At 41.1% G+C, this 15,913-nt stretch overlaps 1 protein-coding gene across 8 annotated transcripts in view; it reads left to right on the top strand.

Annotated features, from left to right (window-relative positions):
* LOC136403572 (general transcription factor II-I repeat domain-containing protein 2) overlaps nucleotides 1-15,913 on the top strand; it is a 61,631-nt gene that overhangs the window by 34,240 nt on the left and 11,478 nt on the right. For 4 of the 8 annotated variants that reach the window (XM_066382450.1, XM_066382447.1, XM_066382448.1 and 1 more), the window contains 3 exons: nucleotides 6,724-6,780; nucleotides 8,766-8,828; nucleotides 14,883-14,960. In XM_066382450.1, the coding sequence (XP_066238547.1) occupies nucleotides 6,724-6,780; nucleotides 8,766-8,828; nucleotides 14,883-14,960 (198 nt within the window). Of the gene's footprint in view, nucleotides 1-6,723; nucleotides 6,781-8,750; nucleotides 8,829-14,882; nucleotides 14,961-15,913 lie in introns of all 8 variants that reach the window. The other 4 variants (XM_066382449.1, XM_066382446.1, XM_066382444.1 and 1 more) reach the window with 1 other exon arrangement.

Raw genomic sequence — 15,913 nt, 5'->3', positions numbered from 1 at the left:
GCTCTGCTGGAGCTTCCCGGTCAAACCACATATGAGAAAGCAGTCGATGAACAACTAAGGTGTTGTAACTATGCATTGATGTTTCTCATCTCTTTCCCTTCCTGTCTGTCTGTCCTTGTCTGTCCCTTTTTCTCTTTCACTAAAAGAGAGGGAGCAAAAAGACAACATGTGTCTAGACAAAAAATTGTACATTATTCCCAATACCCAAAAGATGAAAACAACCCAAATGTCCATCAACTGATAAGTGGATAAACAAAAGCTAGTATATTCATACAATGGAATATTATTCAGCCGTGAAAAATAATAAAGTAGTGATAAGTGCTATAACATGGATGAACCTTGAAAACATGCTAAGTGAAAGAAGCTATACACAAAAAATGGTATATTGTATGAATACATTTACATGACATGTCAAGAATAGGTAATTCATAGAGACAAAGTAAATTAGTGGTTACAAGGGTTTACAGTGAGAAGGGAGTAGGGAGTGACTGCTGGTGGGTGCTGGGTTTCTTTTGAGGGTGCTGAGAATGTTCTGGAAATACATAGTGATGATGGTTATACAACCGTGTGAATATACAGAAAACCACTGACTTGTGTACTTTTAAAAGAGTGAATTTTGTAGTATGTGAATATATCTCAATAAATTAAAAAGTAAGCAGATTCAACATAAGATTAACCTGTATCTAAATTCTGTATAAATAATCTGTATAAAATAAAATTTGTGAATAACTTTCTTTTGACTTGGAAAGACTGATTATCAACTCATTTTCAACATATTTTATACCTGTTCAATGCATATGTATGATTTTTTGCTGTTAAATCTCTAGACCAGGAAAATATTTTTATTCTAAACATCAATGGATAAATTTACCAGAGCCCTTGTCCTATTGATAAATTGACACTAGCCATCTTTTCACTCATTTCCTTTTTTAAAATATTATGGTGGTAAAAAATATATATAACATAAAATTTATTATTTTAACCATTTTTAAATGTACAGGTCAGTGGCATTAAGTACATTCACATTGTTGTGTGACAGTCACCACCATCCATCTCCAGAACTCTGTCATCTTCACAAAGAGAAACGCCATACCCATGAAACAGCAGTCCCCCATTCCTCCTTGCTCTCCACCTCTGGCAACTGCCATCTTACTCTTTGCCTCTATGAATTTGCCTACTCTTAAGTACTGCATATAAGTGGAATATAATATGTGTCTTTTTGTGACTAGTTTATTTCACTTAGCATAACGTCCTCCAGGTTCATCCTTGTTGTAGCATGTGTCAGGATTTCAATGCTGTTCATTTATTTTTTCATTTTGCCTTTTTTCTTTATGATTGGCCTCTCTTCTAGATATTTAACCCAACTTTGTTGACTAAATTTATACTCCAAACTACGTTCCCCAAAAGGTTACTATGCTGATGAAAATTCCTCATTCTGAAGTATTTCAAATGTATCCTCCTTGAGTTTCTAGAGCCCATCAGTATTTCAGAGCTAATATACATTGAATTTACTGAGTGTGATAGCTCTGGATTTTGACTTTTTGAAGTGGAAGAGGAAGGCTGTGGCCGGTTCAGTGGATAGAGCGTTGGCCTGGCGTGTGGACATCACGGGCTCAGGCGCCATTCAGGGCACACATGAGAAGTGACCATCTGCTTCTCTCCCACTCCCTCTCCCTCTTCTCTCTCTCTTCCCCTCCAGCAGCCAGTGGCTCAATTGGTTGGAGCATTGGCCCTGGGCGCTGAGGGTAGCTGGATTGATTCAAGCATCAGCCCCAGATGGGGGTTGCCTGGTGGATCCGGGTTGGGGTGCATGCAAGAGTCTGTCTTTCTATCTCCCCTCCTCTCACTTAAAAAAAAGAAAGGGAAGAGGAGAGAGGAAGGGGGGAAGGAAAGAAAGGGAAAGGAGGGGAGGGGAGGAGAGAGAGAGAGAGAGAGAGAGAAAAGAAAAGGAAAGAAAGAAAGAAAGAAAATAAAGGAAGGAAAGAAGGGAGGGAAGGAGGGAGGGAGGGAGGGAAGGAGGGAGGGAGGGAGGAAAGAAAAAAGAAAAAAGAAAAGAAAAAAATGAAATGGAGAAGAAAGGAAAGAAATGCATTGGCCTAGTTCTGTTTTTATGTAAATTTTATCTGGCTTAGACTTGAACCTAACAGGGAGCAATTTGTTTTTAAATTATTTACCTCCACTTCTGTTTGGTAAAGTCATTTAATGGCCTTTATGTTTAAGCAATTTGTTGCCCAGAGTGAACAGTTTGATGATGCAGTGTTGAAGTTACTTGGTGTTCTCTAAATGGGCCAAAGATGCCCTGTGTATTGACCCCTAGATTGTTTATTTCTTCACAGCAGGCTGAGACCTATTAGCTCAAAAGCCCGCTGGTGCCAAACTCCAAGTGCTCCTAATGTCTGCTAGGCGTAGGTGAGGAAAACCCCAGGACTGCGGCCCTTCACAGCTCTGTGGCCCAGAGAGCCCCATCCGTGTGCTGCTTTTCTTGTCTCCCTCTCCGGGGCGTTCCCCTTGCCCCTCCCTCTTCTGCATGTTGGTCCCCACGCTGAAGCCCCAGGCAGCTTGCATTCTGTTAGGGACTTTGCCAACATTACATATGTCAAAGCGTCGCCCAGTTAGAGCTGTGTGTGTGCTAGCGCCACCTTGTGGTCACATCTCTTTCCTAATCAGCTTTGAAATCCTTCAAACCCCCTAACCTTGGTCTTCAGCTGAATTGTGACAGAAATAGACGAATTGATGAGGTATTTTGCAAATTCAGCTGCCACACTATGCCCATTAGCTGTAGAAAAGCCTTCTGTGTCTGTTCGGCTTGTGAGCAGTCCAGGGTTAACTGGTCTTTTGTGTCAACCACAGAACCTGTGTAGCAGTGCCTCGCAGATTTAACAAGGCATGAGAATCATTGGTTAAGGGAGCCAGAGAGGCCTGATCGGCAGTGGCGCAGTGGATAGAGCCTCGGACTGGGATGTGGAGGACTCAGGTTCGAGACCTTGAGGTCTCCACCTTGAGCGCGGGCTCATCTGGTTTGAGCAAAAGCTCACCAGCTTGGACCCAAGGTCGCTGGCTCCAGCAAGGGGTTACTCGGTCTGCTGAAGGCCCACGGTCAAGGCACATATGAGAAAGCAATCAATGAACAACTAAGGAGACTAAGGGGCCGCAACAAAGAATTGATGCTTCTCATCTTTCTCCCTTTCTGCCTGTCTGTCCCTATCTGTCCCTCTCTCTGACTCTCTCTGTCTCTGCCACATAAAAGGGAGGAGGGCCAGAAGGCCTGAGCGTGCACAGCCTCTGGTGAGCTGGTGGGAGGGCAGAGCAGGGCTCCCCAGGGCTCTGCCCTGGTCGGTGTGGGCTGCCCTTCCTCATAGCCTCTTCTCAGCCCACTCCCTGCTGCCTCAGCCTCTCTCCTCCTTTCTTTCCAGGATGACCAAACATGGGCAAGAGGCTGGAAAGAGAAAAACAAAAGCCTTCTTCAAATAATTGCAGATTGGTAAATAAACAAAAAGTTAACGGTGGGCCCTCTTACAACACTGTTGGCTATGAAAGTCCAACTTGAAATATGTAAGGAATCTCCCATTAAGACCTCATGGTTTCAGTCATGAGAATGGCAGTTGAGCCCACAATGTCAGTCATCCATCACACACTGGACAGCAGTAATGTGACAGGTTTCTTTTTGTCACTCATCGTGAAAAAAAAACTTTAAGTCAGTAAGTTCCATGCCCATGTCAGCACTTCAGAATGAAGAAAAAATATACAAAGGCATAAAAGAAATGCTTATGGTTTTTTGTTTTTGCTGGTACAGATATTGATTAATAATTTTATAGTATAGTTAGAGCCACTGATAATAAAAACCAAAATGGATTGGGATTCAATCTTTTGTCTAGCAAATAATGTGTTGCTGGATTCCTCCTCTCTGTCTCTCTTTTACTTAAAAGAATTTGGGGGAATAAAACGTAAGGCTTTGAGAAAGAAGTCATAAGATGTCTCCCTTTCACAACCCCTATTGTATCAATGCATCTCGGCTCTAATCACCAGTGGCCATTAAAGCCATTCGTAAAATGTTGACGGGACTTTATCACAAGTGGATCAGGCTGACGGGTCCTAACTCACTCACTGGTCTAATGTTAACCTCACAACTAGAAGTACCCAGTTAGTATGTGCCTCCTGACAGGATCTAGTAGGAAGTACACCTTTGGGATTCTTGCCCCCCAAAATCAAACCTAAGTCTGACCCAGCCTCTAGCCCTAACTACCAATTTGCAGGAAATGTGGGAGATGCAGGAACATATGAAAACAACATCAGAAGTACGCAGGCAGTAAACTCCAGAATGGGAGGAACTCAACAGGACAAAAGTGCGTTCTTCATCATATAAATTGCAAGTTTGTTTGTTTTTTAATGGAGATAAATCTGTTTTATATTAAAAGATAATTAAGAGACATTTCAACTAAATGTGATGTGCAGGCTCTGCTGGGATCCTGATTTGAGCAAACCAACTGCAAAAAGACAATGATTGTTTCCCGGGGAATGCCAGATGATGACTGGTAAATGGCAGGAATGCTGGAATTGGAAAATCATTATTTTGTAACCATTATCATGAAAAATTGTATCAAGAAGGAATCACCAGTGCATGCTAAATCTAGAGAGAACTTTAGGAGTGGAATATTTATGTGATCTTAAAATTTCTCCCCACAGGCTGCTTGTCAGTTGTAAGAGGGAGGGAAAAAAACCCCAGTAACTATACAGTGGAGAAATCCAATAATACCTTGATTAGGTGATCAAAATTCAGATCACCAGAGACAGATGAACTCTGTGTTAATCAGTTGGACTGCTATAATAGAATACCATGGATCTGGGGGGCTTAGAAACAACAGAAATTTATTTCTCACAGTTCTCGAGTTTCAGAGGTCCAAGCTCAAGGTGCTGGCAGATCCAGTGTCTTTAAGGACCCACTTCCTGGTTCATAGGTGGTCATCTTAATAGGTGTCCTCCCATGATAGAAGGGACAAGGAGCTCTCTGGTCTCTTTTAAAAGGGCAGTAATCCCATTCATGAGGGCTCCACCCTCCTGACCTGATCACCTCCTAAAGGTCTCACCTCTAAGAATGATCACATTGGGGGTTAAGATTTCAACATGAATTTTGGGGGGACACAAACATTCAGTTTATAGCAGACATCATATGACTTCAGATGTGATACACCATTATCTAGGCAGTATTCTGGCTATAAAGGGAAACCCTGAATCATGTCATGAAGAAACATTAGACAAACTCAAAATGAGGAAAATTCTATTAGTGGGGAAGGGTTTCTAGTCTTAAAAAATGGCAATGCCATAAATATAAAGACAAATTTAAGGAGACTAAAGAGACGTGACAACAGAAGACATCCTGATATCAAACTGGGTCCTCTATGGAAGGGGGAAGGGCTATAAAGGACATTCGGGCAACTGACAATATTGGAATACAAATGATAGCTTAAGTAAATGTCTCAACATTAAATGCTGTGATTTTTATAAATATACTGTGATCACATAAGAGACTATCTCTATTCTTGGGAAATAATCACCAAAGCATTTAGAGATAAAGGGCCATGATGTGTGTAACTTTCTCTCAAATGGTTGGGGGACGTGTGTGTATATACATCTATCTCCCGTATAGATCAATTGAGGGGAAGAAGGGAGAGAGACTACAAATGATAAAAGAAACGGTAAAATAGTAACATATCTGAGTAAAGGGTATATAGATCTCTCTTTCTTTTATTTTTTTTCTTTCTTTTTTTATTTTTTGACAGAGACAAAGGGAGTCAGAGAGAGGGACAGACAGGCAGAGACAGACAGGTAGGGAGAGAGCTGAGAAGCATCAGTTCTTTTTTTGCGGCTCCTTAGTTGTTCATTGATTGCCCTCTCATATGTGCCTTGACCGGGGCACATGCAGAAGAGTGAGTGACCCCTTGCTCAAAGCCAGCAACCTTGGGCTCAAGCCAGTGACCATGTGATCCCACGCTCAAGCCAGCGACCCTGAGCTCAAGCTGGTGAGCCTCCGCTCAAGGCGGCGACCTCGGGGTTTCAAACCTGAGTCCTCCGCATCCCAGTCCGACACTATCCACTGTACCACCGACTGGTCAGGCTCTTTCTTTCTCTTTCTTTCTCTGTCTCTCTCTCTCTCTCTTTCTTTCTTTCTTGTTTGCAACTTCTTGATAGGTTTAAAACTATTTCAAAATAAAAAGCTCTTTTTAGAAAAAGACATTTATGAGACAATTGAGAAAATTTGAACAATACTAGATATGAGATATGAGATGATAAAGAATAATTGTTCATTTGGGGGGGTCATTATGATATTGGAGTGACGCTACAGGAAGAGTGCACTGGTACCTACGCAGTCTTTGCCTGTTGAACTCGACCATATCTGGGATTTATAGACCTCAGCAGGGTTGGGGTGGTGTGGGCACAGAGGAAACAGGATCACAAGAGATGTTGACTGTTGGCGCTTGGAGATGGCCGCGTGGCTTCATTATACCATCTCTCTGATTTGTATGTTTGAAATTTTTCCAGCAAACAAATAAAGGAACAAAGAAAAAATATAAAGAAAGGGTCATTGGTGCAAATTTTATTTCAAGGAGTCCAAGTGTTTCATGTACATTCCTGTGCAGATCTTGAATTGTTTACATTGTTTTAAATTGCTTGTTTTTTTAAATTTGTATTTTCACCTTTTTTATATGTTGTTTGCTTTCCTTTCAGAAAGCCAGCATTCTTCTGCGATCAATGAAGTGATAGAAATGGAATTGCCAATGGAAGGTTAGAAAACCACAGCATTCTTTATATTGATATATATAGATTTTAGTTTACAATATTTTACGAAAACAGTCTTTTAAACATACATATTTGAAAATAAGGAAGGGGACTTCCTGGTGTACTTTCTTAAAAAACTGGCTGAGTCCTAGTCCTGAGATGTAATGTAAAGAACACTCTCACGCTTACTTTTGTGTATTTGGTCAGTTTACAGGCAAGATGATCTTGTGTTTAGAAGTTGTACATCTGTCTTAGTAGCAGAATGATTTGAATTTTTCTGTAAGTCTAAAGCATTCTCCAAAGAGCTGGTTTGCAGTCATTTTTAATAGCTTCTCTGATTTGGGGGGTCTGGAGCTCTTTATTGTGGAGGACAGTTTCAGTGGTCCCCTGAGCCATTTGTCCAACTTGCAGACCTAAAAGAATTTGGATAGATTTTCCCAGAGACCATATGCACTAGAGTCTGTTCTTAGAATTTTCATTCACTCCTGGTTAGTCCTTTTGAACTTAATTGCTTTAAACCGAAAGAACAAATTAATTCTGTCATTATTTAACTTCTCTTCACTTTTCTGAATTACATATTTTATTATTGTGGTAAAACACATAACGGAAAATTTAGCATCGTAACCATTGTTAAATGTGCGGTTCAGTATTGGCTGAGTACTCAGTGTATGTTCACATGGTTGTGAAATAGATCCTGAGAACTTTTTCATTTTGCAAATCTAAACCCATTAAACAATTCCCCTCCCCCTAACCTGGCAACCCCATTCTTCTTTCTGTCTCTATGTGACTACTCTAGGTACCTCCTATAAGTGGAATCACAGCATTTGTCCTGTTATGACTGGCTTATTTCACTGAGTATAATGTCTTCAGGGTTCATCCATGTTGGAACATGTGACAGGATTCTTCCATTTATTTTTTTGTTTTTTGTTTTCTTTTTCTTTTTCTTGGGTATAATCTCTGACCACCTCTGGATGTGGGGGAGGACAATTATTTGGAATTCTGTTGACATCTGTTCCTCCCTTACAACATTTTATTTCCTTTGTTACAGCCTGTTAAGGTATTATTTGCTCTTTTTTTCCTTTTAAATATATAGGTAATATTTAGAAAAAAAGAACCTATATAGGAAACAATTGTAGAATTAGTGTTGAGTGAGAGAAAGATTTCATTGGATGTTAGCCTTTTAATTACTTTATTTCTGAAAACATTTTTATTATTGTACTATAGTGGAAAGCCCTTTACAATACAGCTGGGTTACTTTGATTTTTTTTTTTTTTACTTTTTACTTTGAAATAAATATAGATTCATAAGATACTGCAAGAATAGCACAGAGAGGTCTTAGGTACTTTCACCCATTTTTCCTCCCAAAGTTTCATCTTACATAACAATAGTACAATATCAAAACAGCTAAAATTAGTTTTGAGTCCTAGTCTTTCTTCCTTTACCAACAATTAGTGTAATCTTTGCCAAATCTTTTTAAAATGAGCCAGAGTTAAGTAAGATAATTTAGCCAGGCTTCATCCATATGTAGAATCATAATCCCTGTCCACCAGAAAACCCGATTGTGTTTCCATGAAATAATAAACTGTGAACACCCAGGGGCTGCTGGCAGGATAAGGGGGGAGCTATTAACCAAAGCAAATGGCTTTTCCTTATCCTAGTAATTCCAGATGACAACAAGAAAACACTATGACCACATGAATCCCACTAACTCAAATAGAAAGATATTCTATGTCCATTAATGTGGGTAACTCTGTATTATTTGATAATATCTAAAAGTCTCTATCTCTCCTCATTTCTTATCAGATTATCTTTCATTACCCTATTATACCTTCTAAAATTAAAATTACCTTTATGCTTACACCTTTATGTTTATTAAGTACGAAGTGTATTTAAAATACCAGGATAAGCTACTTTTTTGGTATGGGAGCAGTAAAGTGTTAGAACATAAGAATACATAATAATGAACGTCATTTTAGATTTTTTTTTTCAAGATTCTACTCAGCCTGTCCCTTCAGAATCGAGTGAGGACCCTGAAGCTGAGGTGAAAATTGAAGGTTCGTTGCCAAAAGTTTCGTCACATTCACACTGCTAAGTATAGTGTTCATTCCTTCTTAAAGGATGATTGTGGAGAAAGATCGAAACTGATGTGTGTGTATGACCAGAGCAGCCCACGTTCCCATCAAGTACCCGGTGCTCTAGGCTTTTTGACTTTGAATTAGGACATGTTCATCAGCACTGGGCCACGTTGGACCAAGTTGTGCCCTGTCCAAGTGAGGAAGGGGTGAAGGGCGGAGGGACAGAGAAGGGAAAGGGAGCGAAAGGACCGGTTTCCTCAGTGACATTCCCTCTCCTACTGGAGTGTGGTAAGCAGCTAAAAAAGAACTGATCAGGCCTGGAATCAGTGAACTCAGTTCAACTGGAAGTATCTAAAGGAAATGATCTTCAAAGTGTGATTTTAAAAAGATTTATACAGCCTGACCTGTGGTGGCGCAGTGGATAAAGCGTCGACCTGGAAATGCTGAGGTAGCCGGTTCGAAACCCTGGGCTTGCCTGGTCAAGGCACATATGGGAGTTGATGCTTTCAGCTCCTCCCCCCTTCTCTCTCTCTGTCTCTCTCTCTCTCTCTGTCTCTCTCTCCCTCTCTAAAAATGAATAAATAAAATTAAAAAAAAAAAAGATTTATACAGCCTGACCTGTGGTGGTGCAGTGGAGAGAGAATCAACCTGGAACATTGAGGTCCCAGGCTTGAGCCTGGGTTCATCCAGCTTGAGCGCAGGCTAGCCAGCTTGAGTGTGTGGTCGCTGGCTTGAGCACTGGGTCATCAAAATGATCCAGTGGTCGCTGGCTTGAGCCCAGAGGTTACTGGCTTGAGCAAGGGGTTACTGGCTTGGCTGGAACACCCAGGTCAAGGGATGTATGAGAAGCAATCAATCAACAACTAAAGTGCCACAACTACGAGTTGATGCTTCTTATCTGTCTCCCTTCTTGTCTCTTCCTCTCTCTCTTTCTTTCTCTCACTAAAAAAGAAAGAAAGAAAGAAAGTAAGACATGTACTGTTTATAAGAGACTTACTTCAGAAGACATACAGAGAATGAAAGTAAAGGAAAAGAAAAAGATATTTCAGGCTCTGGCCAGTTGGCCCAGTGGTAGAGCATCAGCCAGCCTGTGGATGTCCCAGGTTCGATTCCTAGTCAGGGCACACAGGAGAAGCGCCAATCTCTTCTCTACCCCTCCCCTTCCCCCTTCTCTCTCCCTCTCTCTTTCTCTCCAGCAGCCATGGCTCAATTGGTCCAAGCAAGCTGGCCCCTGGTGCTGAGGACGGCTCCACTACCTCACCTCAGGTGCTAAAAATAGCTCAGTTGCCAAGCAATGGAGCAATGGGCCCAGATGGGCAGAGCAATGCCAGGAAGGGGGCTTCCGGGGTGGATCCCACATGTGGGAGTCAGTCACTCTGCCTCCCTGCCTCTCAGTTAATAAAAAAAGAAAATAAAAAGATATTTCATGAAAATGAAAGAAAAAAGAAAAGCTAGAGTAGTAATACTTATACCAGACAAAATAGACTTTAAACAAAGGTTATAGCAAGAGATAAATGAACCCAGAAATTCCACTTCTAGGTATTTACCCAAAGAAACCTAAAACACTAATTTGAAAAGACATATACATCCATATGTTTATCACATTATTTACAATAGCCAAGATATGGAAGCAACCGAAGTGTCCATCAATAGATGAATGGATAAAGTAATATTCCATATACAGTGAAATCTTGCCATCTGCAGCATGGATGGACCTAGAGGGTGTTATGCTCAGTGAAATAATTCAGACAGAAAAAGACAAATACCATAAAATTTCACTTATATGTGAAAATCTAAAGAACAAACAAAGAAAACAGAAACAAGCTCATAGGTACAGGGACCATTTTGACTGTTGCCAGATGAGAGAGGGGTTGGAGGAATGGGTGAAAAGGGAGAAGGGCTTAAGATGTACTAATTGGTAGTTACAAAATAGTCATGGGGATGTAAAGTACAGAGTAAGGATATTGTCAACTATGTTTTAGTAACTATGTATGGTGTCAGATGGGTACTAGATTTATTGGGTAATCACTTTGTAAGTTATACAAATGTCTAATCACTATGCTGTACTCCGGAAACTAATGTTATATGTCAACTGTAATTGAAAAGTAAAAAGTTATTTTTTTAAAAAGAAAACTATATTAAAAAAGTAAAAGGAGGCCTGACCTGTGGTGGCGCAGTGGGATAAAGCGTCGACCTGGAACACTGAGGTTGCTGGTTTGAAACCTTGGGCTTGTCTGGTCAAGGCACACATGGGAGTGGATGCTTCCTGCTCCTCCCCCTTCTCTCTCTCTCTCTCTTTCTCTCTCTCTCTCTCTCCCCTCTCTCTAAAAAAAAAAAAAAAAATCAATAAAAAATAAAATATTTAAAAAAAAAAAAGTAAAAGGAAATACAAACACTGTATCAACAGTATGGGAATTATGCAGGATTTTACTTTTCTTCCTTTTACCTTCACTGTTTCTCTAATTCTCCACAGAAAGTGCATTATTACTTAAGTGTTAGGGGGGGAAATTCAGAATCAATTGGGTCTGTGTGAATGGACTGCTTCTGCTGTGTTTAAGCCCTGACATCTGTCCTAGAAATTCTGTGTGATGCGGTCAGGGTCACCGAGCACAGCAGAGATGCTTCCTGTCCAGGGATGCTGTCCTGACCCACAGATGGATTTTCCATTCTTGAGGATAGATTTCTACTGACTCATCTGTACTTCAAGTCATCGGGGCCTGAGTAGGTTTACAGATAAAACATATATATACACGGTCCCTTTCAAAGTCATCACAAGGTGTCAATGTGGCATCAGTCTCCACCATTCTGAGCCATACAGTGAGGGTTTTTTTTCCTTAAAATTTCACCAAAGGAAACTCTTAAATTACTTTAAATTTTTTTAATGAGGTGAAATTAAAGTAATGTAAAATTAACCATTTTAGAGTGAACAATTCAATAGCATTTGTAGTACATTCAAAATGTTGTGTGACCAGCCCCACTCTATCTAGTTCCAAAACATTGTCATCTCCCCAAAGTAACACCTCACACGCTTCGAACAGTTCCACCCTCTTCTCCACTCCCACCAACCAACCCTGCCAACCAGCGATTTACTTTCTGTCTCTATGGAGTCACCTAGCCTATATTTTTCATATTGGTAGAATTATACAGTATGTGACCTTGCTGTTTGGCTTCTTTCACTGAAAATCTTCAGGGTTTATACATGTTGCAGCATATGTCAAACTTCCTTATTAACTCTGAATAGTATTGCATTCTGTGTATAAAACACAGTTTATTCATTCTTTTACTGATGGACACATGGATTGTTTTCTTAAAGTACTTTTAAGACTATAAAGAGAAGAAGGCCTGACCAGGCGGTGGTGCAGTGGATGGAACATCAGATTGGGGCACAGAGGTTTCAGGTTCGAAACCCCGAGATCGCTGGCTTGAGTATGGACTCATCCGGCTTGAGTGCAGGCTCACCAGCTTGAGCGCAGGGTCACTGGCTTGAGAGTGAAATCATAAACATGACTGTATGGTCACTGGCTTGAGCCCAAAGATCACTGGCTTGAAGCGCAAGGTCACTGGCTTGAGCCCAAGGTTGCTGGCTTGAGCAAGGGGTCACTCACTCTGCTGTAACCCCCCAGTCAAGGCACATATGAGAAAGCAATCAATGAACAGCTAAGGTGCCACAATGAAGAATTGATGTTTCTCATCTCTCTCCCTTCCTATCTATCTGTTCCTATCTATCCTTCTCTCTGTCTCTGTCTCAAAAAAAAAAAAAAAAAAAAGAATCCCACATTAGAATCAAAGTCCAGCAGTGATTTGAATGCTGGAAATGTTCTCCAAAGTAGTCCCTACACTCAGCTGCTGTCACATGGAGCATCACGATTGCACAGGAACCCTATTGTTCTGGAAAGAAGTCTTTTTAAAGAATTAGCCACAAATTATCTGGCAAATAATTTAGCTACTAATCTCGCAAAGCATTTAGCAAAAGACTAAAAGCTTTTGGAAGGTCCTCGTTGGAGTGCTCTTGTCCTTCATCTGACAAAGATTATTCTTAATGGCTCATAAAATATAAACCAGATGGGCAGTTTTAAACTAATTTACAAGGTTATTGAGCAGTTAAGAGTCATTGTTCATGGAAAGTGAAAGTTTAGAGAAGTTAAGACATGGACCTATTAGTGAAAATGCCATTCGTTTATTTGAAATCTGCAGGGTTATGAAAATAGATTAACTGCCAGTTTATACATTAATTATCATTGAATTTTGATCAATTTTTAAATTGTGTTTGGTGTTTTGTGACATCTTTATAGTTTGAGAAGACAGTTTTGATGATAAAACACTAGCACTTCGTTAGAACATAACGCCTCCTCTGTGGGTCTCTCTCTCTCTCGAGTCTGAGAGCCTGAATTTGATCCTGGGTGTTTTGGAGGCTCAATGGCACCAAGTACTCTGAAAGATTTTCTTATTTCAAGGTGATGATGGAACCTCACCGTGGTTTCAGTAATCCCTTAATGTTGAAGCTCACTATTAAAAATCAGACCTTCCGTCTGACCAGGCAGTGGCGCAGTGGACAGAGCGTCGGACTGGGATGCAGAGGACCCAGGTTTGAGACCCCCAAGGTTGCCAGCTTGAGCACGGGTTCATCTGGTTTGAGAAAAGCTCACCAGCTTGGACCCAAGGTTGCTGGCTCGAGCAAGGGGTTACTCGGTTTGCTGTAGCCCCACGGTCAAGGCACATATGAGAAAGCAGTCAATGAACAACTAAGGTGTCGCAACAAAAAACTGATGACTGATGCTTCTCATCTCTCTCCGTTCCTGTCTGTCTATCTCTCTCTCTGACTCTCTGTCTCTGTAAAAAAAAAAAAAAATCAGACCTTCTAGGATTTATTAGATTGATTGGAAAAATGACTACTTTTGAGGAAAAGAGCTGCAAATTTTCCCACATTTCCTCCAGAAATTCTGTGTTTGAAGCAGCAGGGAACACTGCAGAAAACCTGGGGGCTTTTGTCGCCAGTGTGGCTCCTTGTGTCCCTCTGAGTTCTTGCTCTTCACAGGCATCATCTCTCTGAGGTTTTTTTTTTTTGGAGGAGGGTGTTAAATTTTCCATTGATTTAAGAGAGAGAAGAAAGGAGGACGGGAATGGAGGGGGAGGTGGAAAGAGAGAGAGACAGAGAGAAGCATCAACTTGTAGTTTCATTTAGTTGTGCACTCATCGTGTGCACAACTCTCATATGTGCCCTGACCGGGGCTCAAACCCACAACCTCGGCACACTGTGCCACCACTTTATCCACTGAGCCATCTACCAGGGCTGCCGGGGCTTCAGATGCCTCATCTCAAACACCCAAATGATCATTCACACGACACATGGACTGAGCTGTAAGTTCCTGGGATAGGACTAGACAGGCTCATTTACATTTCTCCCCTAGAACGTAAGTGAATGTTGTGTTTATCATTTGACCAACAAACACTGACATCAATGCTGCTTTTACTATTTACCCTGTCTGAGCGTTTCCGTGACTGTATTAAGTCATTTTTCATAGAATGTCTGGTAGCCCCAAATGTCCTCTTGGACACATTTAAATGTCTTATTTCCGCCCTAACCTGATTGCTCAGTTGGTTGGAGTGTCGTCCCAAAGCGCAGAGGTTGCCAGTTCGATCCCCGGTCAAGGCACATACAGGAGCAGCTCAGTGTTGCTGTCTTACTTCTCTCTCTAAAATCAATACATAAACATTTTTTAAAATGTCTTATTTCCTTTCCCCCCTCCCTTTAAACTAAGAATAAAAACAAAGGAAATATACTTTTAAACATCCTTCTTTTAAAATCTAGATTGACTGACTGAAGTATTGGGGCCTATGAACTAAATAAAACTGTGCCCTTTCCCCCCTGACATAACCATTAACCTGCAGAGACTCAAATATCATTCATGCCAAGCCGTCTTATTTTCCTGCAGCTAAATGTTCTCAAAATCTAAAAAAATTTTATTCTGGGCGTCTGAGTAATGGCACTTTGACATTTTAGAGAATAGATCTAATTTCGGTTTCTGTTTTAAGGAAACAAAGATTCACCCAATATTACAAGCTCTGCAGCAGGTGTTGAAGATCTTAACATCGTTCAGGTGGCAGTTCCAGGTATGGAAGTTTATTTGGCTATCATAATTTATATTATATTTTTTATTTTGTTGTATTTTTTTTCTTTTCTTTTTTCTTTTTTCTGAAGTTGTAAACAGGAAGGCAGTCAGACAGACTCCTGTATGCGCCCGACCGGGATCCACCCGGCATGCCCACCAGGGGACGATGCTCTGCCCATCTGGGGCATTGCTCTGTTGCAACCAGAGCCACTCCAGCGCCTGGGGCAGAGGCCTAGGAGCCATCCTCAGCACCCGGGCCAACTTTGCTCCAATGGAGCCTTGGCTGCGGGAGGGGAAGAGAGAGACAGAGAGGAAGGAGAGGGGGAGGGATGTAGAAGCAGATGGGCGCTTCTCCTGTGTACCCTGGCCAGGAATCGAACCTGGGACTCCTGCACGCCAGGCCGATGCTCTACCACTGAGCCAACCGGCCAGGGCTATTTTATTGTATTTTAACCAAATAGAATGGATTAGTCTCTTGGAGTTTTTTTTTTTCCTTAGTTCATCCTATCAACTGTGGAATGACAATTCAGGAATATAAAATGTGCTGCACATTCCCACACTAGATACCTTGCTTATTTCAAACATTGTTAATCGGATCTGTTGCTCTCCAAGCCATGCTCTGGCGTTACCAAGAAAATACACCCAGGACAGATCACTCCAAGCACTAGCTGCCATTGAATTGGAATTGGCCATAGAGGTGAAATTTATTTGCTGCCCATCAACTAATCTCCTTTTCTGAATAAATGTATGTAATATATCTGGAGAGATACAACAGACTCTAATAGCATACTCCTCCAGAGAAGGAAACTGAAAGCTGAGATAGGGATGGGAGAGAGACATTTTACTATGTACTATTTTATATCTCTTGAATTTTGAATCACGTCATTGCTTTATTCAATATTACCGTAAGTAGAGCCTGGCCAGTGTGGTGCAGTGGATAGAACGTTGGCCTGG

Source organism: Saccopteryx leptura, chromosome 4 (genome assembly GCF_036850995.1).
Source record: "Saccopteryx leptura isolate mSacLep1 chromosome 4, mSacLep1_pri_phased_curated, whole genome shotgun sequence".
Lineage (NCBI taxonomy): Eukaryota > Metazoa > Chordata > Mammalia > Chiroptera > Emballonuridae > Saccopteryx > Saccopteryx leptura.
The sequence above is the reverse complement of the archived record's forward strand: the minus strand, read 5'-3'. Positions and strand labels throughout refer to the sequence as shown.